The sequence below is a fragment of the Bemisia tabaci genome, chromosome 7, assembly GCF_918797505.1.
Source record: "Bemisia tabaci chromosome 7, PGI_BMITA_v3".
In the NCBI taxonomy this organism is placed as follows: domain Eukaryota; kingdom Metazoa; phylum Arthropoda; class Insecta; order Hemiptera; family Aleyrodidae; genus Bemisia; species Bemisia tabaci.
The window spans coordinates 18,442,049-18,470,043 of record NC_092799.1 but is presented as its reverse complement, the minus strand read 5'-3'; the positions used below and the strand labels follow the sequence as shown (position 1 = coordinate 18,470,043).

General features: G+C 38.1%; 1 protein-coding gene and 1 long non-coding RNA gene across 5 annotated transcripts in view; one reads left to right on the top strand and one right to left on the bottom strand.

The window, feature by feature from the left end:
• The window catches only part of LOC109029639 (acetylcholinesterase), a 135,491-nt gene extending 127,024 nt beyond the window's left edge, over positions 1-8,467 (top strand). For all 4 annotated transcript variants that reach the window (XM_019040186.2, XM_019040187.2, XM_019040189.2 and 1 more), the window contains exon 9: positions 1,265-8,467. In XM_019040186.2, the coding sequence (XP_018895731.1) occupies positions 1,265-1,428 (164 nt within the window). In that variant the 3' untranslated portion in view covers positions 1,429-8,467. The remainder of the gene's footprint in view (positions 1-1,264) is intronic.
• Positions 6,851-27,995, bottom strand: LOC140225100 (uncharacterized). Its single transcript, XR_011900267.1, has 2 exons — positions 25,136-27,995; positions 6,851-7,830 (listed from the first exon to the last, which is right to left on the bottom strand). It is a non-coding gene; the product is annotated as an uncharacterized lncRNA (long non-coding RNA).

The following is a 27,995-nucleotide window of genomic DNA, read 5'->3' as shown; positions in this document are numbered from 1 at the left end:
TACCATAGGAATTCTTATAGCCGACTAAAAAAGGCTATTGAAAATCATAAAGCTGGCTGTAGAAAGCGGAGCAAATCATATAGCCGGGCTATACGAAGCGATAAAAAAGTATACAGTCGAACTATATTTCCTATCGCCGGGCTTTACACTTTATCTCCATTGGCTATAAAAGGCTATAGGAAATTGTGTAGAAATTCCTGTGCTTTGGAGATCATTAAGTTTGATACGGAACTACCTTAATATTTACAAAACACACATTATATTTTCCTTTAAAACATTTTTTTTTTTTCATCAATTAAAACGAGAATAGTTCATACAGAGTGTGCAAACATTTCAAAATCATGAATTGGGAAACGCTGACTCCGCGAGATTAAATATGAGAGCCTAACACAAAGCGGAGCGGCGACGCACTGGCGCCTACAAACCTAACAGGGATACTTCACGCATTGCGCAATGCGTGAAGTATCCCTGTTAGGTTTGTAGGCGCCAATGCGCGTTCCGCGCTGGCTGCCCGCCCGCCGCGCCGCAGCGTGCCACGGCGTCTGAAGCAACTATTTCACACCGGAGGTATTGCACAGTATCATAAGAAATTGAAGGCGCTCCAACGTATTAAGAATGACAGGCATCCTCCAAAAGTACGGAGCTTTCCTCGCAAAATAAATCAAGATACTACGGCACAAAAAGAGAGCGGTAGTCCAAAAACTAACTAAGTCCTAGTATCCGTAATTAGTAACGTTTAGCATAAACTTTATCGTCTGACTGTTGCTTAGTCGCCATCGGCTATAAAAGGCCATAAGAAATTGTGTTGCCGGCTACAGAAGCTATTGGAAATCTTACAGCCGGCTTTAGATCTATAGTATTTTGGAACACACATTCTACCGCCAATTTTTACCAGGGTTGAGGTGTCTGAAATTCTCCACTTCTATGTTATTTTTTTTAAAGGAGAACAAATTGACATCATTCCTTGAAGTTTATACAGAATTTTCTTCGCACAGAGAAGAAAAATCACTGCGGTTTTAAAGAATTGCCGATGAGTAGTTTTCCGTGTAATAAATCAAGTATGCCAGGAAGTCTGCGACGTCTCAAACCGAGTTATGTGATTGTCGACTTACACCGTCGATATGTCACATTTTTTCCTCAAAATGCCAAGAATCATACCGTTATGCAAAGTTACCGAAAGGAGGGTTAATAGGAGAGTTTTTTTTTATGTAGCTCCAAAAGCTCTGGTCGGATCCTATTTTAAACTCTCTTTTTTTTGTCCTAGGTTACCTTGTCCCTGCCAACTCAAGCAACTGCACCAGTGCAGCGCCAAGTTCTCTCCTTCAACATGGGTTCAATAAATTATCCAGTCATTCGTCACCGTTCATCCTCCTCCTCGCTGTCTTTCAGTTTCTGCTGCTGCTTCTGTCGAACAGTGCCATTTTGTAAACAACGCAACCTTTTCCTCTGCAACGGCTTCATGTAATCTGGAAGGAATTTCTCATTATCGAAATCAAGTTTTGCCCTGACTCTTGTTTCTTCCCCAGCTGAAAAGCGGAAAATAGTTCCTTCGAATAGAATAATCTACTGTGCTTTATGAATATGTTTTCAATGACTTGATTTTCGCACTATTCCTCGATTACTTTGTCCCCATGATGAAACCCAGCATCCATTGAGATCGGATTTCTCGACACTAGTCAAATTTGTGTTATTATTTGAACTGATTTAGGTACTTATTTTTTTATATTTATAGGGTAGATTTAAAATAGAAGGGGCAGATTATTGTCTCTTTTTACTACTTGTTTTACAAACACATTTTTTTTATAAATATGTGACTATTCCTCTCTTTTTTTGTGAAGAAAAAGAAGTTCCACAGGTTATTTGACAGTCTTGAATTCTACATTCCTGAATTTTGTGTTCGTTTTCTTTGTTATCTATACTTATCTACTCATCGCTCAGTTTCGCATTCGCTTTTCATCCATTGAACTTATTTCATTTTGTTCTATCAAGTTTTGTTGTATGAACTCTTGATAAGAGGAGTCGAGAATGGTCTCACGAATGTCAATCCTTCTTGCTTGTGTCTTTCCTGTTGAGTTGGTTACTTTTTAAGCTTTGAGAATTTGATAAGAAAATGACCTAAGACAGAAAGTCAAAGCAACTTGTGATTAATTTCACTCATGTGTAGTTTCCGTATCTGAAATTTATGATGATATGACGTCTAAATGGTTACGGGGTCATTTTGAATATAGTTTAGTAATGCGACTATCGGCGTAAGTGTTGGCTTGAAGTACAACTCGGTCGTGTTTCATGGTAATATCTTGCACAAAATCAAAAATTTTGATATAAAATATGATACCTATCAATCCAAACATAGTGTCACGTCAATCATTTCTGGAAACCTCGCTTTATGGGGGACAAAAACAATGACTGGATGACCTAATTCTTGATGTACGTCCAAATCGGGATTATTCTACCCTGTTCTCATCGGTCTGTGATGAACATCGATGACAAAAATAAGGAAATGCGTATCTCTTTTGCAACTTTCAGAGATCTGTTACCTTCTTGTTTTTTCCGAAAAGAAACAATCCGGAGAACCTCCTTTTGAATTTTTTTCGGAAATGTTTGTTTGATTAAAGACGACTCACAGTAAATTTTGCGAAAAATGCTTTGTTGGTTTTCTTTAAGGCTGGGCGAAGATTTATATCCCCCAATCGGAGGCTTACGCATTTTTTTAATATAGCCATCGATATGAGAGCTGCACTCCCGTTTTTTGCGAATCTTCAGCACTATGTAGAAAATTTTGATTGTCTATATCGATCGATAATTTCTGCATTTTAGGATATTTCCTAATAAATTCCAAGCACCATGTCACGCTGTAGAACATCAGGCATTTGCACCAAAAAAACCGTCATACTACTTTACAACGTATGTATCAATAACGAGACCTAAATTCGGTGCAGTGGCGTGGCGTGCTTTGCGTTCTATCGATTGATCTGCCATTTGAGTCTATAAAAAAGGATCGATAAACAGGGTTGATGAACGAAAACCTTAATAATCGATTCTTTACCATAGATTCAAAAGGGAAAATATCGATGATCAAGTGCACGTTCATGAATGATGACGTCTTCCATTCTCCTCTTCTAAGACGATAATCCTCGCTAAAATTAAATGTAAAAACAATACTTTCGTGCGGCGAGTTTATCATTATTTGCTTCTCCTTTCTCAGATATAACAATCAGAACACGATCGTTCGACACGTACACTAACGTTTGGTCTTTTTATAATTTGAAGGTAGTTAGGTAAATAAAAATGCAGCGAATCAAGGAAGTGGCATGTTTTATTCGGTGTCATCCTGACACTGTATTCCTGAATGCAAAAATGATGGAAACCATCTGTTTAGCGTTCATTCGAAACATTCATTACTGCGGGGACACTTTTTATCGATCGTACAATTCATTTTTAGGCTGTTACGATTCTTTGAAGTCGGTATGACTGGTTTCTCTCCATTCAAAACCACATCCATTCAAAGAAGCGAAACATTTCGTTGCCACTTTGCGAGAATCGCCCTTGAAAGTTGGCAACTATATTTTCCCTCCATTTAAATGTAAGTAAAACAATCGATTCTTGGTGGGACAGCTTTTCTCGCCTATAATCGATACTTTTAATAGATTTAAATAGAGGAAAAACACCGTTGCCAACTTGCAAAATCGCCACCGTACTGCACTCGGTTATGAGGGGAATTTTGTCTGATAGTTATTATTCATGCTCAGAATAGTTTTTAATTTCTTCCAATGTACGAAAAAGCCAACTACTCGCACAATACTCATTGAATAGTAAATCAGGAGGAAATCGCACAATTTTAAGTAAAGTGTACAGAGGAAATTTTCTATTTTACGTTAAAAATTAAACATGCATTAGACATTAAACAGTATCCGAGTAGAGGACAAAATAATATTATGTATTTAATGTTCAGAGGAAGCGTGGAAAATTTGATATGCTGGTGTGGTTAACAGCGATTGTAAACAACTGAGGCCCTTGAGCAACTGAATGGCGTGGCGTGAATTGCGATACATCGATGTACCTGTCATTTAAACCTGTGGAAAAGGATCGATAAAAAGGGTGTTTGCAACGAACATCTTAATAATCGATCTTTTACCATAGCTTCAAATGGAGAAATAACGATAATCGATCTTTCACGTCTCGCCACTGACTGAATATCTCTCAATCACGCCCAATTTTGAGGGGGTATTTGATCAGTTAAACCTCACCTTCCTGCATACCAAATTGAAAAGTTGCCAAGATGTATTCATGTAGATCGTATTCGATAGTGGTTCGATGTATCGTTTGGTTCCAAACAGTAGAACATAACCTCAAACAAAAATTATAAGATCTCATTTGGAAATGCTGAAAATAAGAAAATTCCTAACAATTTCACTTTTCATTGCCATTTGGGACCAGAAAGAAGCTATGTTTACTTGCTGAACCAATCGATATCGATACAATCTCACCTGTTTGATGTACCAAATACAATGTATAGGTCAGTCATTCCCAGAACCAAAATTAGAATCTTCTGCGCATGACGTCACTGCGCTGGCGCGAAAGCTAGAGAGCTGGGAATCAATGCTTTTCTCATGAGAGAAGGCTAATTTTCATTGATGAATCATTTAAATATCTTTCTTTTAAACCTTTTAAAGCTTTTTGAGAGTCGAAAAGAACGTCCAGACATTAGCTTTCAGGGTTTTGATTCGGCCGAATTTACGTTTTTATAATTTTTAATGATTTTTGAAGTTAGCGCTGTACGAGCCATTTTGTGGTATGAATCTGGCCTGTAAAAATGGCTGATGCAGAGTCAACTGTAAAAATGAAAAAAATAACAAATTCGGCAAAATCGAAACCCTGAATGCTAATGTCTAAACGTTCCTTTCGACACTCAAAAAGTTTCAAAGGATTTAAAAGTAAGCAATTCAAATGATTCGTTAATACAAATCAGTATTCTCCAATGAGAAAGGCATTGTTTCCAACATTCCTGGTTTTTACGGCAGCTATACTAGTGGCGTGGCGTGAATTGCGATATATCGATTGTAATGCCATTTAAACTTATGGTAAAGAATCGATTATTAGGGTGTTCGCTGCGAACACTGTGTTTATCGATCCTTTTCCATAGGTTTAAATGGCATAAAAATCAATATATCGCAATTCATGCCACGCCACTGAGCTATACCTACTGACGTCACGATCCAATGGACAAGGACAACCCCGAGCGCAATGACAGACCTATATGTATAGATCTTGAGATTTGCATCAATGAAGATGACCCGCTCTTGCAGGAAACCAACACTGTACGACTGTAGCCATAATTTTTGGGTCGGACTCGTGATTTTGTCCACAGACATTTTAATTTTCCATGACCTAGGACGGTCCCCTTATGGATGTCACGTGCTTCGGGAAAATTCTGTTTTTGATTTTCATCTTTTGTACAGTTTTGATGTTACCCTTCGTTGTAAGAAAGTAAGAATTTCTGTTATTGGTGGTTATTCATACTTGTGTCTGATTAGTTATTTGTTTGTACAGTATTATAGATAAATTTTTCTCGCCAACTCTAAAAATTTCCTAGGGAATGTTCATTAGATGCTGCTCTCTATGCCTCACTTGTATTTAATCAGAACAATGCGGTCTGTTTCCTTGTATTTACTAAGCTAAACACCTGATCATGCTTCATTGAATTAGGTTAGATAGATTTCAAAATTATTTCTGGTTCTTTTCCTTTTTTCTATTATGTTTTGTCAATCAGCTCAAAAGATAAACTACAAACTTACAATAGGTTTTTCATGCGGTGGCTCTAGAATATTAAATGTTTGTAACGCATTTAATTCAAATCGTTTGGATTTATTTTCTCAGTAATTTTATCTGGATTCACTTTTGGTTCATCTATCCGTCTCTGATTTCACCCTGATTTGAAAGCAGATAAATATACCAGATTTAATTCATCGTCCACCTCACCATGCAAATAATTGAATTCTTCGACTATTCATCGATTATGACGATTCTTCGATCTTACCTCATCTAAGAGAGGAAAAAATCAAATGGACCTTAAAATAAAGTGCGGCCCTCCTATTAACTTGGAAGCCTTATATTATCAATTTAACATTTTTTAAAGCTCTCATATTCTTCCGTACATAAGTCTAGATGGCCCTCTGTGCGCATGCATCAGTTACATTCAGGAACCTACAATCCTGATCGGTACCATCATCATCTTTCACCTTAAATTCTCAAAGAAATTCATCCATAATTGATAATGCTTGCATGATTGTATCCAAAAATCATTATAATTTTCATTCCGTGCCTATAGCGTTAATATAAAACGTATTGATACCTACGTACGGATAAGTCAGAATTTTGATAATCATGGAAAAATTCCCCGTTTAATGCAGGAATATGGCATGAGCATGCAGTCTGGAGAGTGGTCTGAAGAAAATTGCCGCTACATTTCAAACTTTAATTTAGCTCAAAGGGCTCTTTTTCTGAAAGCGAAGTAACAATCTATTTAGTGTTAGTTCAATTGACCTGCATGTAATTATGAGCAGGTACTTGATTTATCATAGGTAGCCTACTTTCGAGATGGATAAAGCCAAAAAGTGTGATCATATGATTTTGGAACTAAATACTGCGAAGTATTACTAAGTCTCACATAGACTCCCTACTCAACAGAGATTTGTGATTTTTGCTAGTTATTAGCCGTAGAGTTAGTCTTATCGTAACATAAATATTTGAGCTGAACCAAATTTCCGTAATGTTAAGTATAATAAAATGGACCCGCATAATCCGCAGAAGTGCTTGGCAAAGCAAGCACAGTCTTGATGTTCTATCCCTATTTACTTTTCTCTTATTCTTCTTCTTATTATATAGTTGTGTTGATACTTAAAAAAAACGTCTAGGTAAATTTTGTTATCGTTCGTAGTTTTGATCATAGATGGGCTGTGCTAGATTATATTGTTCAGAGTTTCTTGGGCATGGACGAAGAACTCAATCCATGGGAGTAGGTCTGTAGACTTCAGATCCAGACAATGCTATTCATTTATGCATACTGTATAGTTTGACAGTGTTTTGCGGAGGAAGTTGAAACATTTCACGTCGTGACTTGTGAGGGGTTGGTGAGAGTGCACCTGAGTTGATAATTATCAGTGGCGAGGCGTGAATGATCGATTATCGATTTGTCCCCATTTGAAGCTGTGGTGAAGAATCGATTATTAAGGTATTCGTTGCGAACATTCTGTTATCGATCCTTCTCCATAAATTGAAACGGCAGATCAATCGATGTATCGCAAAGCACGCCACGCCACTGATAACTATTTCCGCATTATTCACATAGCGTGAGCTTTGAAGGAACATCCCTTGGTCACCTGCTTCTTGGAGGCCTCAAACTGAACTAGTAATGTAATCGCACCTGAACTTATAAAAAAGTGTATCTCTTTAAATTCCCCTGTTCCCTGGAAATTTCTCTTTTCAAACTTCGAATTTCACGCATTTCTCCCCCATTTTTTACCGAATATTTGAGATTAATGTTCCGTAAATTCATACCATTCAACCACAGATTTTTTCCTTTCCTAGCAGCAATGGTGTACATTTTAAGGAGAGATTTTGTATGATTAATAAAAAATACCATCAAATGAGCGATGAAGAGAGAAAGTCTATATCAACTTTTCAAAAATTAAAAATACATCAATAAAATTGGAAAAATGTAGCATTTCTCGGGGGCTTCAGCAAGAGAATTCTTAATAAAACATGGTTGTCAACAGAAATTGAAAATACTGATCACTTTTTTACGATTTTTACTAATGAAAAATATCTCACCTTTGGAACGGATTTAGAGTAATGCAGGTAGTATAAGTAATAGGCACCTGCACGGGCGTCGCGGAGTCGCGCGGGACGACGCGGATTGGCGACACGGGTGGCCGAGTCCCTTACCCGAGATGCCAGAACTACCCAAAATCTAAGTACAATCAAGATCAGAAGCCTGGTGGCGCGTGAAGGCGCTTCACCAGAGCCGGCACCCAGGCGGAGTTCGGGACCTGGCCGATCCACCGGAGATGCGTTCACGAATCTGCTTACAAGTCCTTCGGTCAGCAGATTTGGGGATGCATCTTCCCGTGGGAAAGGACGCCGTGGCCAAACTGAGGAGGCCTGGAAAATCTAGGCAAAAGGCGCGGACCTTAGTCTCCTCGTACCGTTCCGCGTCAACGGGCTAAAGTCGCCACGGGCACTTCCCTCCTTCCGGCCGGTCCTGGAAACTCCCCCTTTAGCGCCACGGGCCTAAGTGGTTGTAACCGCTCACGTTTTAAGTTATCTCGAGTTAAGTTAGTTTTACATCAAATCTAAGTTCTATCGATTAAGGAAGTCGTGCCGTCACGGCCTTAGTGTTTAAGTTGTTAAGTTGTAAGTTAAAGTTGAAGTTTTGAATTACGGATTAAAGTGTGTGTGTATAAACCTATCCAGAGTTGGATTATTACCATCCCGCTCCCCCTCGCCCAGAAGCAAAGGTTTGTGAGTAGAGTTAGAGGCATTGCAATTGGTGGAAGCTAGCCGGGTATCAATCTTCTTTTCTCACATCGAGTCGTTCCTCTCGAATTTTTTTTTTTTAGTTAGAGTTTTAGTAAAAGTTAGTAAGGTTTGAATAAGTAACGTTTTGGTAAAATTTGGTAAAATTTTGGAATTTTGGTAGGGTTTAGTAAAATTTTAGAATTTTGTAAAATTTTGTAAAATTTGGTAAAATTTTGGAATTTTGGTAAAGTTTAGTAAAGTTTTAGAATTTTGTAGAATTTTGTAAAATTTGGTAAAATTTTGGAATTTTGGTAAAGTTTGGTAAAATTTTAGAATTTTGTAAAATTTTGTAAAATTTAGTAAAATTTTGGAATTTTTAGTAAAGTTTAGTAAAGTTTTAGAGTAATAGTAAAATTTTTAAAGAAATTTAGTAAAATCCCTGAAAACTTCTCTCCCTTAACAGTGTGATCTTAACGTGTTAATTCTTCATTTCTGACTTTCTTTGCTCTGTGAACTTAGCGAAAAAGAGTTCGCCCCCGATACTGCAGCTCAGTTGCGGACTGTGAATAGCCGTCACCGATTTTTTTTTTCAGTGACTTCGCGGTTCAAAACTGTAGCTCGGCTACGGACTGTGAATTGACGTCATTAAATTTATTTATTGACTTCGCGGTTCAAGGCTGAGTAAGTCTGTAATTTCGACTAAGGTGATCTGACTTCGCTAACGTCTTGCAGGATTCTGAGGGGTGGAAATTTAGAATTGACACAACCACGGCGTTTCCCTTACAGTGTTACCCCCCCGATTGGGGTTTGTCAAAAAGGGACAAAAATTTGAAAATCGCCGATAAATTACTTGCTGAATTAAATAAACTTTCGATCACAATTTCGGTATTACTAGAAAACAATAATAAAATATCAGTATTTCAAAAATTACACAAGAAATTTTTAGCACAAAAACCAAAATCACGATCAAACAATTACAAAACAACGAGTGGTAACAGAATGAATCGTACTAGACGAAGATTACAAAAGTTGCGCTACCTGTCCTAAGATAAACTCAAAATTTCAAATTTTAATTTCTCAATTTTAAAATTTTTCCTTAGATAAACTCAAAATTTCAAATTTTAATTTCTCAATTTTAAAATTTTTCCTTAGATAAACTCAAAATTTCAAATTTTAATTTCTCAATTTTAAAATTTTTCCTTTCGAATTTACCGCATTAATTTTCATCAAATAATTATACTGGCTACTCAGAAAAGTAAATTCAAATTTCTTCATCCTTATACTCTCCGAATTACCTTGCGACTCTGCATGTCACTGTTGATTTTTTTGTTCCCTCTTCTTCGTAGAACTTGATATCTCTTATCGTTCTTCAAGTGTTTTATGTGTCTTTATTTTGAGTCTTGTTTCCTTGGAAGGCCACCTCATAACTCCATTCATGAGATAGCCTGTACTCCTGGCGTTTGAAGCATGTGTTACATTATACCACAAGAACGTAAAAATAATACCTTAAGGCTAATATCACTTGTTCAAAGTAATCAGAACACAAGGACAGCTCAGAACGGTATTCCGCAGGGAACGACTGCAATCCCCATCAATTTTGTGATTAATTTAGAAGCAGTTTTAGCGGCAATCGGACTCACCGCACCTTCAGAAAACTGAGAGGGCCTTCTTAGTAAATAAAACACATATAAATTGTTTCTTTTCGTTCTCCTTGTTTTGCCTGGTTTTAATTTCATATTTCAGACGTTTATTGAAATTGTTGGTTATTTGCTTTTCCTTCTCGTTATTGCCCCGTTTTACTTTTTCTGTTTCAAACGTGTGTTGAAAATATTGAATTTTTGCTTTTGTTTCGTAGTAATTTTTAAAAAAAAAACGTCGCGCTCGAAAAGGTTATGAGAGTTAATATCTTATTCTCGTCATTTTTACTCTTAAAGTCACTTCGACCTTCCGATTTTTGCTCAGGATTACAATCAAATGCATACGTTTTCAATCATTATCAATGACGAAACTTTTGTTGAAATTAAATATACTGAAATTTTACCACTTTTGAGAGAACAAAATTTAGTAGTTTGGGACGTACCTCTAAAAATTAACACAACTATCGACTTAATAAAGTCTATAGCGCCAAAAGTAATAGTTTGCTTCTTACAAGCTAGATTAAATAAACATATTGAAATTAAACAAAATTACACAATCGAAATATATACAAATGAATATAAAACTATAGAAGACTATGAAGAAACCGTATGCAAAGAGAATGAGAGATTAACACCTATAACCTACGACGAGCACGGAATCCCAGAAAATTTATATAAATTATCTGGAGAGAGATTGGAGGTAGAGTTGAGTAAAAAAGGTTACGTCTATAATTATAAGACCTACACAGGAGCACGAGCGGCTCTAAGAGAGATTATTTTGAGGGAAGATACACCATCCCCCCCGGTTTCCGGTGCTAGAACTCGAGCGCAAACGAGTCAAGAACGCATTCCTGGAGACCCAGACACCGAAAATCGTCAACCCTCAACTAGTACCCTCAATACCTTAAAAACTTTCCAAGAAACATTAAATCGCCTGAGCACAACTTTTGCCGATTCTGGGATCTTTTCAACTCCCGGAAACCCTGAGCCTCGTGATAGTTTGTTAAGTAATTTACCGCCCCTGCCCGAAACCCCAACAGGTGAATCTGAGTTCTTTAATTTTGATAACAATCCGCCCAATCAAAATCCTGAAAGCAATAGAAGCCCGGTAATTAGTATTCACAGTGAGAGGGAAACTTCTGAAAGTGAGAGTTCCGACAGCGAGGCACGTTCAGAAAACGAGGAACAGCATATTGCCGGAAATATGGCCGCCCCTTTAAACCCAACAAAATTAGGTATACCAAAGTGCTCAGGAACCCCTAAAGAAACCGAAAGATTAATCGCGGAAATTAATAGACAGAAGAAAGTCAATAACTGGAATGACGATGTGACACGTCAGTATTTTTACCTCAGTTTACAGGGTCCCTGTCAGACTTGGTGGGAAAACAAGGAAGAATTTTTAAATGGGAAAACATGGGAGGAGCTAAAAGTAATCTTCCGAAATAGGTTTCAAGCAACGCCGGGCACAACCACTTGGACAAAATTCACTAATCGAAAACAACAAGAGGGGGAAAATGCTTTGGACTATTATGAGGAAAAGAACAAACTAATGAAGCTGACGGACATCCCATTAGATGATGCAAAAGCTTTGGATTTTTTTGTGGAGGGATTACTTCCAGAAACGAGATTGCAAGTAAAATATAGAATGCCTGAGGAAAATTGCACGTTAGAACAACTACTTAAAATCATAGAGAAGGTGCAAAAAGTTTTACTTGAGGAGGGAACTTCATCTTCAAGTAGTGCTAATCATGAAATTAAGGCCATGATGATAGGACTACAGAATAAAATCGAGGCCTTAAGTAACTCAAGATTAGAAAATAATGTAGAGCAACTTGTGGTTGCCACAATTGCCAGGTTAACGGGCCCGAACAACACCGCGAACCCCCCCGAAATCACATGTTACGAATGCAAAGGTAAAAATCATTTTGCCAAAGATTGTAAGGCACCCGGTAAACAGGAAAGAAAACCTAGTAATTCCATGAACTCGTTAGGTGGGGGGAGATCGAGAAGTAATTCCAGAGATAGATCCTTAGAACGCACGAAAATAGGGCAGCCTATATGTCAGCTCTGCTCCTCTCCCGGTCATAGCGCACTTTCGTGTGCAAAACTTCAAATTTTCAAAAATGGCGACCATCCAAAAAACTAGGCTTGCCGTACGGAGTTGTGATGGACTCTCCAACTGCGTACACACAGGCGAAAAAAGAGTCATCCTTTAAAGCAAAAGCGTACTTATTGCAGGATGTTCTTATTTTACCCGGGGAACAAGTAACAGCCATGGCACAAGTACCAAACTTTGAAAGAAGGGGCCAGAATCTCTATAACTTTGAGCCCTTCATCATATCAGATGTGATGATTAAGCCCGCGGCGGACTTGCGATTTATAAGCCGCACCAACTTCTATATCACCCTGATAAATAAGCTTACAGCTCCGGTGAAGTTGGTAGCGCACGTCCCTGTGGGTCATGTACTCAAGGTAAACCAACAACCGCCCAAAGAATCAAAATATGAGAAAGAGACGAGCGATCAGAATAAGAAAAACATTATAGAAACAACGCAAGCAAATGTACTAAAAAAGGTACAAGTAAATGACGAGTTGCAAAAAAGACCAGTAATTGTAGTAGGTGACACACGTGTGAAATTGATAAAACATCTTTTGGAAAAAGAACTTGGCAACATCGCGGAACTGCAAATTGCATATAGCAGTGATGCCAACTTGGGAAAAGCGTTGGATTTACTTGAGTGCATGGCCGACAAAAAAAATAAGGATACGATCGCAATCGTCATCGCAGGGTCTAATGATTTCCACGAACATTACGAGTCCCAAACATACGCGACTATTGTTAACAACCTCCCGTTAGGAAGGTTACGAGATTTTAGTGAAAAATTTCATGTTTTGTATACACCTATTTTTCCCAGGTATGACGTCAGACGCATAAATGCCAAAATTGATCTGGTAAACGCATCAATTTTAGGACAAATAGTAAATTGTCCGAGATTAAGTCGCATTAATATTAACAAAGAATTACTACCATGTAATACTTTTGAGCAGAATGGAACAAATCTCAATGAAAAAGGTAAGCAACTAGTGACAAAAACGATCGTGGATGCAGTGCGAGCCATTACACAAGGCGGCGGGGAAATAGGAGTAGTAAATGCAATAGAAAATGGTCATTCAAGTAAACTAAATTGTAGACGTCCACTGCATGTAAAGGGCACAGTCAATTTTAAGGAAATTTCCTTTGTGTGCGATACAGGCGCGGGGGTGAGCCTTTGTAGACCGGAACTAGTTAATAAGGATGACATCAAGCCAGTACGAAATTTCCAATTATTAACAGCCGCTAGTGAAGAATTGCGTCCTTTAGGCGAAGCAAAACTAGAATTTGAATTAGATGGCGAACCATTTGTTCAGGATGTTTTTGTCTCAGATCAGCTTCCAGAGCCCATAATTCTGGGAGTTAATTTCCTTGAGTTTTATAACTGCTTAATAGACTTTGATCTACAAAGGCTTACACTCCGCCGGAACGTATCTCGCGAAATTCACCTACATTTTAATCAAAATGATTCTTCTTCACAACAAAAATCACTAATATTAAATTCCGACGATTATGAATCGACTGTAATAAGTTTCTGCAATATAGCCAATGCAACTTGTGTCCCTCCGCCTCCCCTTGCGAAAGTAAGGCACCCTGTAACAATCAAAGGTAACCAAATCGCCAAAGTACCCATTTATTTTACGAAAAATTTAACGTCACCTCTAATAGCCCTAAAACAAATAAATAAAGGCAAAGTCAAAAAAATTGACATTTTGACTTCAACCTTTGATCCCAATAAAACAGATGAAATTCAAATCAGAAACGACTCGCCGCACTCTATCATTCTATTTCAGGATTCTACAATAGGTAAGGTTCAAGAAAATTACATTCCGCCTACCAGACATGAAAACATTCCAGCAGCACATATTAAAAATTTAAATTCACTGAATATTAATCCAAATTTAACACCTGATGAGAGAAGAAAGGTGATAGAAGGAATAGCCGATTATCATGATGTATTTTTATGGGATGAATCAAAATTTAAAGGAGGGATGGCAAATTACCCCCCGGTCTCCATCCCTCTTACGTCAGATAAAATAGTGTATAAACCTCCGTACCGACTTTCCACAAAAGAAGCGATCTGGCTAGAAAAAGAGGTCCAAAACTTAAAATCACAAAATATATTAGAGGATTCTGATTCAAGCTACGGCTTCCCAGCAATTTTAATACCAAAAAATGACACTTTTCGGCTAGTACAGGACTATCGCTTATTAAACGCGATGGTCAGGAAAAAAAACCACCCTTTACCAATTCTGGAACAGTGTCTTATGTCTTGTAGCGGTATGAAATATGTAAGTATATTAGATTGTAAGCATGGGTTTTGGAATATTCGATTACATCCAGATAGCAGGGACGTGACGTCATTCAGTTGTGTGCAACATCTTCGTTATGCAGTGTTGCCACAAGGATACATTAATTCCCCTGCAGAATTTCAAACCATGATTGATAAAATGATAAGTGGGCTTAAATATACTCATGGCATTGGATACCTTGATGACATTTTATCATGGGCTACATCCGTGAATTCAATGATAAATACGTTGCGTAGATTTCTAAAAAGAATAAGAAAAATGAATTTAAAATTGAATGTACGGAAGGCTCAAATTTGTTGTCAAGAGTTGGACATTTTCGGGTATAGATTAACTAAAAATGGATTAGAGGTTGATCCAACAAAGTGTCAAGGAATTCTAGAATATCCCACGCCAACATCGATTAAAGGCGTAAGACGCTTTGTTGGGTTAATCACTTATTATAGACGATTCATAAAAAACGCGAGCATCCTATGTAAACCTCTGTATGATATCATTAAAAATCCCCAAGGTCAATTCACTTGGACAAAAGAAGCAGATGAAGCATTCAAGTTACTGAAAAATAGGCTGACGTCACCGCCGGTATTAGCACACTTTGATCCGGATTTAGAGATCCAAATCGAAGTTGACAGTTGTAAAATCGGGGTTGGAGCAGTCCTTGCTTTAATTTTTCCTGACGGACCAAAACCAGTGTGCTATTTTTCACAACTTTTCACGCCAGTAGAAATGCGCTATGGGTCGTCTGAAATTGAATTAAATGGATTGGTCAAAACCTTAGAAAAATGGAGGACTTATATTTGGGGAAGGAAAGTTAAAATAATAACGGATCATGCGCCCTTACGGCAGCATACCACAATACAGAATTTTAGTAACAGGTTAGCACGGTTGAGCCTTCGGCTATCAAACTATCAATTGGAAGTGGTACATAAATCAGGTAAACTTCATACAAACTGTGATGCACTATCGCGTGAAATTAAGGGCGCTGATGAGCTGAAATGCTTGGCAGCAACGGAACTTTCCTTTAAAAATGAATCTCCGTGCATTATATGTGAGGCTATTACAAAGTACTCACTTAGACACGACGAACCGGGGGAAATAAACTTAGTTTTATCACTAAGTCCTGTCGATTTGACAACAATGCAAAAAGAGGACCCAGAGTTTGACCCGATTTTTCAGGCACTTAAAGATCCTGATAAAGTTTCCAACAAAATTAAACGCCTTAGTAGACAATTTTTCATTTCCGATCAGGGTACTCTTTATAAAAAGGTATACGGTGCTCAGGGACGAGATAGGATTATGTGTGTGCCAAGGAAAATGCGACCAGAAATTCTAAAAAAATATCACGATGATTTTCAAACCGCCCATCCTGGTCAATATAAAACACTTGAAATTTTAAAGCCACGTTTTTATTGGAAAACGATGCATAAAGATATTAAAAATTACGTCCTATCATGCGTTACATGTCAAATGACGAAGCCTAATAATAAGTTACCAGCTGGACTTCGATCATCAAAAACTGTGGAACCGTATCCATGGCGACATGTCTCTATTGATGCGGCAGGTCCATTTCGCCTTTCGAACGGAAAACGCTACATCCTTGCAGCAGTATGTCACTTTACGAAGTACATTTTCGCGGAAACAACGGCTAGAAATACAGCGGACGCGGTTGCCAAATTTTTGTTCAAATTATATTGTTTGTTTGGGCCCGTTGCTCATTTACACTCAGATTTAGGTACTTCTTTCATGGCTGAGGCCGTCCAAAATTTTCTTTTACAAATTGGGTGCACGTCCAAACAAAACACCAGTTATAACCCTTCTACGACAGGTATGATTGAAACCAGGTTTAAGTTTATAAAAACAATATTGAAACAATATGTAAACACCGCTCAACGTGATTGGGCGGATTACGTACCAATTGCTGTTGCTGCACTAAACAGAACAGTAAGTGTTTCTACGAATTACAGTCCATATGAATTGTTATTCGGGGTACCCCCCACCTTCCCCTCCGATTTTGGATTACAGGTAGCACCGAACGGGGTCCCACTTGATGAACGGTTAACTCGGCTGGCGGAGATAAGACGGGAAGCTCTGACGGCAATTTTAAAAGCACAAACTACTCAAATAAAAAATGCTAATAAAAAAAGACGAGAAGTAGACTTAGAAATAGGTTCTGAAGTTCTAGTTTTCATGCCACAAATAAAACCAGGTTTAATGAAAAAGCTATGCATACAATATCGCGGACCTTACACAATAGTGCGTAAAATAAATCAGAGTATTTATGAAATAAATTTCGGTACTAAAAACAAACCCAAATTAAAAAAAATTCAAGCCGAAAGATTACGCCTGTATAAAAATCCGGCAACGTACAGAGCTAATATTTACAATATTAATGTACTACAAAAGCCGAACAGAGCCTCCCGCCACATTTACTGCTGCCGAGTTAAACGATTGACGCGAAAGGTTTCAGGTAAACGAGGCTACAGTAAAAATGCAACATCAGAAAAAACCAGCATCATGACACTGGATACATGTGCGCCTAAAGTAACACTGGAGCCGTATCCAGTCCCTCAAAGCATCACGTCACTGGTAAATAACCTTCCCCTTCCGCCTCCCGCTGTGACGCAGGAACAGCAGATGACTGATGACGCATACAAAAATATTTTTAAAGAGAGAAAACCAAATTCAGAAGTTTTAACACCAAATAATTATAAAAATCGATTTCATTTACAACTTTTTTTGGAAGAAATTCAAGCCGCTAGAGCTCTTAAAGCGTATAAATTAAGAAATGTGGCAATATTGGAAGACGCAGAATCATCAGTCATCTGTGTTTCTGCACCACACGACGAAAGCTCCCAGATCCAACTGGGAGATAAACTTCGAGTAACATTATTGAAAACACCAGAAAGTAATCATTACGGTACAATCAGAAGTTTTCATGACGGTCTCATGGAAATTACTCTACCACCCTCTTTCTTTTTCGACTATAAAAAGGGGGATATGGCCAATATATCATTTCTGCAAAACAGGTATCCTTTTAAAGTAGCACATAGAGGTATAGATAGCGCGCAAGATTTTTTTGAAAAAACTCTTTTTCCCAGAAAACTGCCAAAAATACCGAAAAACTTCAGCGACCCTATACAGTATATAAAGCCGGAAATAGAAAATAATCCACAGCAATTACAGGTAATTCAAAGTGTGTTAAGAATCTCTTCATCTGTGCCGCTTATTATTTTTGGCCCTCCGGGGACCGGAAAAAGTTCAGTAATTTTGGAAACATTACGCTTATTATGGGGAGAGCGCCATAAGCGCAGCTTAAAAGTACTCATTTGTGCGCCAAGCAATTCAGTAATTGATTCAATCGTCATGAAACTTCTTGAGATCGTACCAGCTGAAGAAATATTACGTATCTACCCCTGTAATAAGTGTAAAAGTTCAATTCCTGACAGTATACTTCAAGAAAAATGTTTTAATTGTGGCCGAGATAATGAAATAATTACCTTCAAGTTAGATCAACTACAAAACCCAACATTTATTGCCTCAACGCTTATTGGCGTCGGTAAACTAGTATCAGCTGGACTAGGGAAAACTCCACATTTTTCGCATATTTTTATCGATGAAATATGTCAATCAAATGAGCCAGAAGCGTTAATTCCAATTTGTGGACTAGCGCACACGATGAATAATCCCACGCGGATTATCTTAGCAGGAGACCCATTTCAACTAGGGCCAATCGTGACGTCAGACTGGGCAAAGAAATTTGGCTTGGGGATATCTTTAATGGAACGTTTGATGAAATTACCTATTTATAAAAGAAATGTGGCAACAAACTCATACAATCCAGCAGTAGTTGTAAAATTAGTCCAAAATTTTCGATCACATCCATACCTACTCAAATTTTCTAATGAAATGTTTTACAGCAATGAACTCATCTCAAAAGGACCACTTAATCTAATAAATCTGGCAATAGGTTCTAATATTCTACCAAATTCTCATGTCCCCCTTATATTTTGTAACGTTAGAGGAGAGGAATTCCACGAATCAAACTCCATGAGTTATTATAATCCAACGGAAGTAAATACAGTAATTAAATACGTAACACTTCTCATGCACCCCCCGGGATTAAATAATCGACAAATCACAGAGGAAGAAATCGGAATAATAACACCTTATCGCAGCCAAGTTATGCATTTAAAAACTAGATTGCAAAACTTAAATTTGAGTAAAATTCAGGTAGGAACAATAGAATCATTTCAGGGTATGGAAAAACTTTGCACTATTATAACAACCGTCAGGTCAAAAAAATCGAATAAAAGGTCCTCAGTGGGATTCTTAAAATGCTGTCGACGATTGAATACAGCCCTAACCAGGGCGATTTGTCTTACAATTCTTATTGGTAACTCAGAAGTTCTAGCAACAAATGACACTTGGAGGTCATTATTACAACAATGCAAAGATGACGGAGTTTGGACAGATGAACTTTCAGTCCAGACTCCCATCAAACAGCGTCTACGGCCGCGAATATCTTAATCAAATTCCACGGCGAGAATTACCAAACTCTTCCTTTCTTTTCTCCAGTGGCGTGCCTTGCGATATATCGATTAATCCACCATCTGGACCTGTGCAGAAGGATCGATTGTAAAATCAAGGGGGGTCGTAGTCGATTCTTCCCATGCCTTCAGATGGGGAAAATTCGATAATCGATCACTCACGCCTCGCTACTGTTTTTCTCAACCCTTCATTTTGTGTGTATACATTTTTCAACTTTACCAAATGAGAAATTACTGAGAGCGACTTTTAATTCTTTTTTTTCCTTTATCTGTGTGCTCAGGAAAAAATTCAAAATCGACGGACTGTTAGAGACCAGCGAGTGAGTTCAAGCATCTCATTGACTCGAAAATACATTTGCTAACATGGGCACAAAGGGAGTTTTGCTTTTTATGTTACTTATGGGTAAAATAGCGTCGCTACGCTCCTGCGAAGAAATTCGAGAAACAAAGATGCTAACATACAGTACACCTAAACAGGCACTTTTCTCAGAAGGCAGCTTCTTACAGCCTTGCATAATCGATTTAATAGAAACATACTCTATCTGCGGTGTTAGATATAAATCAGATACGTTAGCAGCTCTGTTTAGAACTGCTAACGAAAAAGAGTCGCAAGGAAACACGGAAATTAAATTAGCGCTATCAAAATCGAAAAGGGCTGCACCATTAGTAATCGCAGGGGGTGTAGCGATTGCATCATCAATTTGGGCTGGAATTTCATATAGTAGAGTCAATGGGAGGATTGATGAATTACGACAACAAGAAAGACATGACACGGCATATACAAGAAAAATTATGCTGGAACTTGATCACCGCCAACACCTGGAATTCGTAGCAATTCGACGAGAATTTAATCATGTCACGAAAAATACCCGGGATCAAATATGTAAAGCCACCGAAAACTTAACAAGAACAATCATTGAATCGAAATTCGAGGATGAATTTGATGATTTAATGAATTCTCTTAAGACACATGCGGTAACAGCTAAAATTTTGCCACCCCCCATCCTGTATAATTTGGTTGCAACGCTGCCACAACTACACGATACAATCTATGTAAAATCACCGTATTTGATTTATCACACGGGAAAATTTTCGTTCAATCTGCAGGAAGTGGGAGCTGGAGGAGACATTCTTAGAGGCGTTTTAGAACTTCCATTAATAAAAACGGTTCAGGACATTGAGATGAAAATTTTAATAAAAAACGTTGGTAATGAGCTTTTAGTTTTTAATCCTGTGTACGTAACAGCTCACACTATGCTATCAGTTGAAAAATGTAAAAATGAAATCAACACATACTATTGCACTGACTCAGATCTGGTACCCGTAAAAATGACACCGTTAAAATCATCAAGTCATTATAAAGATGGATTGGTGATTTTAAACGACAAGGAGGTCGGAAGTGTTAAAATTAAAACAAAAGGAAATGCTCTCCAAACAATTACGGGACCGGCAATATGCACGAGTGAGGATACGTCTAGCGTTATAATAAATAATAAGGTAATATTTACGAGCTCTTATGCATTTCACTTTAAATTAAAACAAATTGTTTGGGATGTGGAAAAATTGCCTATTACGCTCGAAACCAGCTCACAGGATTCAGAACTTGGAATTGGCCTAAGCCACCCCAAGGAGTCCATCTACAACACGCTCCATGGACTGCATATATTTTCAACGATAATTTTGGCTGTAGTTATTATAGTTTTCACTTGGCGAGCAATCATCAAATTCCGTAAGCACTCGGCAATTCTAAAAACCAATAAAGAAAACAAACTACAAGAAATAATTGTTTTAACGGAAGCATCAGCAGGCTCCGAAAAAGTCAGAACATTGCAAAAACAGTAATCTCAGTAACTGCACCCCCCCCCCCCTTTTCTCTCCTCGCCCGTATTTCATGCGGACAGTATGCGGACTCCTTACGATTGTAAGCGCTAAGCTGCTTGCTGCTTTGAATTCAATATACGTACAAAAATATGGCAACACGCAACTCTGTTACACTCACGTTGGTTTAACAGAAAGCGTGAAATTGCAACAACGTCTTATTGCCATTTCTCGTGTGACATTAACTTTCAGCGACTGACCGTCATGTCTTGAGAAAATAAACCTAAAAAAAAAAAAAAAAAAAAAAAAAAAAAAAAAAAAAAAAAAAAAAAAAAAAAAACAAAAAACAAAAAAAAAAAAAAAAAAAAAATGAAGAAGAATAATATAAAAAAAAAGTTAAGAAGAATAATAGAAAGAATAATATAAAAAAGAGAAAAAAAGAAGAAGAAAATAAAAATAAAAAAAAAAATAAAAAAAAAAAAAATTAAAAAAAAAAAAAAGGAAATTCCATAGATATAAAATATTACTAAAAGCATGACGGTCAAAATCTGACAACAAAGCGGGGACGAAGAGGAGGTGACCTCAATGATTATGGAATGACTCTATTGGAAGAAGAAACATAAGAAGAAGATGCAATTGTGTGTTATTTCAATTTGAGTGCATTTTAAAAGTGAAATGGGGAACTTTGGAATTTGGGAACGGGCACTGTTGCTTTGTCCAATCCTCCAGGACCTAGTCACAAAGTTTTAATTGTCGCCTATTCTAAACTTGATTTCAAAAAAAAAAACTTCCGTAAGGCCCTCCTAGGCCCTTTCTGTTGCAAATGTTCGATGGCTGCCACAAGCCGGGAAATCGTATGGATTGTGCCGTCGATGAAACCGACTTTTGGCAATGATCAGAAAATTTGCATTTCTCAACCCACCCCCCCTCCCCCTAGCCTTTAATAACATCTTAGAATTTTACAGTATTCTAACAAACCCTCCCACCCCTCCCCCGCCTGCTGCAGCAATACTTGTATTGCATAAACCACCAATGCTATAAGCATGTTGTAACATACTTTAGGACGGCACGACTTCCATTAGTTTTAAGAATGAATAGTTCAGAAATACAAAACTTCCATTAGTTATAAGCTTTATTTTTACAACAGCATGCTTTCATCTGTCGTTACCATTTTATAATTGTTACCTGTCGACGTAATTTACACACCTCTGCATGTTAATAGCAAACTAATTAGCATAGTGTTTGCATGATGCATCTTGACAATTGCTAATATCACTAATTCACTTTTAGATCTGATGGGTCTCACAAAACTCAAAGTAAGCTTGCAAATTATTTAGTTTTTAAGCATAAATTTTAAATATTAAGTTACACTTTTTAATTAATTAAAAGAAAATTAAGTTTTCTACGCTCAAAAACACACCCATAGATTCAGCTGGTAATCATTGGTAGATCTCCATCTGCTATTATTCATACCCAAATTGCATATATTCTTTAGATTCAAAATAGTAAGATTAGACATTAAGTAAGTAATTAAATATAGAAATTTAAGAGATACACTTGGTGATGGCATATTTATACACTTTCCTAGCATATGAAATATATTTAGTTACGTATATATTCAGTGATTCACTTTTCTAAACACACACAGCTGCGAGAACTGGCAACTCTTGCATACATGCAAAAGGCACTGCATTACCATGCATTAAACTACTAGAGTTACGTACCAGCTTATGCATGTGCACCCCCCCCCCCCAAATGTATATAGGTGAGTGAATCCACCCGTAAGAAACACTCTCATCTTTTGAAAAACATTTCTTTCATGTACCATTTAATTTAGCATTTATTCTGTACCATAATTATATAATACGTCAAAATTTATTTGAAGATAGTGATTTCAACGAATTGATTCTTCAACTTCAAATTTTCCACTTAAAACCTCTAGCTCTACCATTTTAGTTACTAAACCAAATATTAATACCATTTTAGTTATTAGTATATATAATAATACCATTTAGTTACTCCCGAGCTCTCTGGAAGCTCTATACCTCTCGCAGGCAAAATTCCAGATGGTGGTCGCCCCCATTGTAATCATATATGTATATACATCTCGTATTAAAAATAATTAAAATTTAATTTTTAAATCACATAAGTTAATCGTCACGAATCAGCCTTGCGGCCACTTCTTTTCTTCCAAAACGGACCTGGAACTGTCCTGGTTTCAACGGAATGCATCTATGGACTGGATTTGGGAATAAACATAATAGGGCCGTTTGGATGGAATGGAAGGACTCCTGCCGCAACAAGTAACAGGCACAGGCAGCATCACCACTGACGTCACCCAATCCGTGGACATTATCGCACCAGTAATAGCGTGTGATACCAAAGTCTAGTGTTGCCATTTACTGTCAGCTGAAGCCAACAAACCATTGGAATAATCAGCAAACTGCATCACACATGGGTCCGCTAGCGATATCCAGGATAATACAAGCTGTCCCCTGGCCTCAAGAGGAGAACCGACTGCATCGCGCATTCCTACCAAAGTACTTATAAAGTACGAGATCCAACTGCACATCCGTTGTAGCACTTAAATGAATAACAAGGCGATGGTGAATTATTTTTTTTTTTGAGCACATCAACTACATCACTGCTCTGAATTTATTTTCACCAAATATCGAAATTCACCCTAACCAAAATTCATATTTGCTAATACATCAAAAATACAGGGACAAAGTGATCGCGATTTTTTTTTTGAGCACATCAACTATATCACTGCTCAAATTTTATTTTTCGATAGAAGTTATAAATCACTCTGACCCAAAACAATGTTGTAACACAAACACCTCAACGGTAGAGTATCTGCGTTTACGCTTCAAGAAGCCGGTGTCTCCGCCAGACAGCTCAGACCAGTGCCCAAAATTGATGCTTAAAACCAGCCTTTACGTTACTGACGCAGCCTTCCCCAGAGCCCCCTGTATCACAGCCTTTTATCAAAATCTGGACTAAGCCAACCAGCTACGCATCCCCCTCTCACAACCTGGACAGAGCCAAGCAGTCAGATGGAATTCAGTTTGAAGTCGGCTCCAAAACTGTTCAGTTTCCCGACTTTTACGGACCTGTCCATTGGAAGGGAGGTAGTGACCGCAAGCAACTATAACTAAACAATATGACGAATAGTACAGTAAGACAATCCTATGAATAGTAAGATGTATAGAACCACTACGTTAACCATTTAAACATTTATTACTCTAATTACTAATTCATGATTCACTCTTGTAACGTATGGTGGTGGACAGCGCGACGGCGCGGAAGAGTGTGGATCAGAACACGTGAAATACGATACCTTTCGCAACCGACTCGCCGTCGCGCTGTCTACCACACTACGCATACACACCCCCTTAGGCACGTGGCACTACCGCCACCTCGCCACCACGCGTCGTTCCGCCCGACTCCCGAGCCTACTTACAAAATATGAGGGCATATTTTTGAAAGTGCAAGGGGGGAATTGGAACGGATTTAGAGTAATGCAGGTAGTATAAGTAATAGGCACCTGCACGGGCGTCGCGGAGTCGCGCGGGACGACGCGGATTGGCGACACGGGTGGCCGAGTCCCTTACCCGAGATGCCAGAACTACCCAAAATCTAAGTACAATCAAGATCAGAAGCCTGGTGGCGCGTGAAGGCGCTTCACCAGAGCCGGCACCCAGGCGGAGTTCGGGACCTGGCCGATCCACCGGAGATGCGTTCACGAATCTGCTTACAAGTCCTTCGGTCAGCAGATTTGGGGATGCATCTTCCCGTGGGAAAGGACGCCGTGGCCAAACTGAGGAGGCCTGGAAAATCTAGGCAAAAGGCGCGGACCTTAGTCTCCTCGTACCGTTCCGCGTCAACGGGCTAAAGTCGCCACGGGCACTTCCCTCCTTCCGGCCGGTCCTGGAAACTCCCCCTTTAGCGCCACGGGCCTAAGTGGTTGTAACCGCTCACGTTTTAAGTTATCTCGAGTTAAGTTAGTTTTACATCAAATCTAAGTTCTATCGATTAAGGAAGTCGTGCCGTCACGGCCTTAGTGTTTAAGTTGTTAAGTTGTAAGTTAAAGTTGAAGTTTTGAATTACGGATTAAAGTGTGTGTGTATAAACCTATCCAGAGTTGGATTATTACCATCCCGCTCCCCCTCGCCCAGAAGCAAAGGTTTGTGAGTAGAGTTAGAGGCATTGCACCTTCATCCGAAGGAATGATCTATTTTTGTGTGAAATCTATTTTTCAAATGTCTGCTAATAAGGCAAACAAGGGACAGTTTCCTTGCGTTATTTCACATGTCTCCAGTATTTTACTGTTTAAAAAAAAAAAAAAAAAAAAAAAAAAAAAAAAAAAAAAACTTGCATTTAAATTAAAATCTGGCAAAAAATTCATCGACAAGTCGGGCGGGTTAATATAGATTCCAACTGCCCGATAATCAATTTTTCAGGGGGTTTCATTTTTTGTTCTCGGGAACCATTCAGGTGCGACAGTAAAAATCAGTACTAGTTTACCTTATCGGCACAATAGAATCAGGTTAAGGAGTAAGAAAAACACAACAACTCCCTCAGTTATAGTATCGCGTGCGAAAAACCCCGAACCAAGTTCATTATAAATATTGGATGCAACTTTTCGAACTCCACGGATATCCGCGTTGCATACGCCCGGAAATGAAGGCGTTTTGACACTCTGTGGATTTCACGCTTTATCCGCGGTGGTGAGGCAGTATTTATTAAGAAGATCGCAGATGGCGGAGAGCCTTCCATTCTTCGTTTAGATACTAAAAAGACGAAAGTGCGAAAAGCTACGATACAAATCATGCTCGCCTAAGATATGTATTTGTAGTATATGAATGAAGAATTGAAAACGATCTATTTATTTCGATCTGTCCCTACTGCCGTAATTCAACTTGCGAGCCGTTGTAAGATCATGCGCCGTAGTAAAATTACATGTGGTTAAACTATCATGTATGCATCACATCTGTTTAAGCATACGCTCTGTATCTGACCAAGACCTCCCTCCTTTTCATTTATCGTTTTTCGTTTTCTTTATACTTAGGGTACAGTGGCGCGGCGTGCTTTGCGCTATATCGATTGCTATGCCATTTAAACCTATGGAAAACGATCGATAAACAGGGTGTTCGCAGCGAACACCTTAATAATCGATATTTTACCATAGGTTTAAACGGCATAACAATCGATATATCGCAATTAACGCCACGCCACTGTTAGGGTAATGTGTAGTTTGCCAACGATCCACGTTTTTAATACGGAACTTTCCTCCACGTTGAGGCTGATAAATTCTGTCCAAAAACGTTGTGCCAGTTTTTGCGGTCAAATAACTCGGGATCAACAGCATCAATGCCAACCTCAGTAGCGAGGCGTGATTGATCGACTATCGATATTTTCCCATTTGAAGCTACGGTACAGAATCGATTATTAATGTGTTCGTTGCGAACACCCTGTTTATCGATCCTTTTCCATAGGTTAAAATGGCCGATCAGTCGATATATCGCCAAGCACTCCACGCCACTGGCCAACTTGGTACTCAAATGCGGAAGACTCCGAACGTAGTTACGTATTTTGAATTTTCCTAGGCCTCGACATAACCAACTCGCTTTTGAGCGGAGGTGCAAAGGCGAGTATAAAAAGAACGGAACTTTTGGAAAATGCTACCAAGAGATAAATTGAAAGATATAACGGGATTTCAATTGAGAAATAATTTCGTAATTAGTGTATCGGGATCATTTTGTCGTGACGGAGTTGGCATTGTCAGTCTTATTTGACCGCGGAAAATCGCTTGTCAATTCCATTAAAAATTAGCCAGAATAGCTTCATCTCTTGTTCTTAACTCTCTCAAACCTTTCGCATAGAAGAAGATAGTAACGTAAGAACTGAAAGTAATCGTTTTCTATAAAATAAAGTATCATATTCAGTCTCGAATACTTTGGCTTGATTAGGCACCTACCCATGTTCATCATTGTCCAGTCCATAACAAATTACCCAGTGGCGTGGCATGCTTTACGATGTATCGATTGATCTGTCATTTAAGCCAATGGTAAAGGATCGATAAACAGGGTGTTCGCAACAAACACTTTAATAATCAATTATTTACCATAGCTTCGAATGGGGAGATATCGATAATTGCTCATACACGCCTCGCCGCTGGACTTATCCCTGGAGAAGCATCATGAAGTTCCTCCCAGAATTTTCTACAATCTTGCTCAAATAACTGACTCCAAAGATACTTATCCTGGAAACCAAATTTTTATTGATATTTGGAAATTTGAGGTGTCCTCTGTTTGTGTTTTAAAAGAGTAAGTATCCCTAAGATAATTTGATTTATTTGTCTTCCCTAAATTTATCAGAAGTCTCCTAACTAAATTTTTTATCATTCAGCCAAATTTCACTTCACAAAATATATCGTGTCCAGCCAAAATGATGTGTGACTCAAATGATTTTTTTAGAGAATATCCATTCCACCTACTGTTAGTAAGAATACGTGTTTTTTATGAATAAATAATTCCTTGAACGCAAAGGAAAAAAGGAATAAAACTTGATAATCCTTTAATCGGAATGCTTAGAATTTTGACGTAACCCAAGTCCAGTAGCAAAGCTAAAAAATGGATACATCCGAAAGTTAGTATAAATGAAGATAAAAAATTCGGCTGATTGCCATTTCTTTTTTCAGTTCTTTCGTAAAAAAAAGTATCATCCCTCCCCTCGTATCGTGGATTCCTTCTTCTATTAATTTCCCTCAGATAAAATTCGGTTGTACATGGCAAAATAATTCTTATTTTTTTTTCAGTTCATGAAAACCTTATTCGCAATTTAAAATCAATTTAGGCCCCCAAGTTATCCTCCAAGTCGATATAACAAAAATTTACAAAACGCTTTAATTCTACTTAGTAGATGAACCGTAATTATAAATCAAGTAAATGTGAAAGCAGGACACCATTCATATGATAATTAAAAATAGGACTAATCTAGTAAAAAAGTTAAGTGCGTTTCCAAAATTCATTGGAATTATTTCACGCTGCACGTTGCAGATGAGAGGAGTATA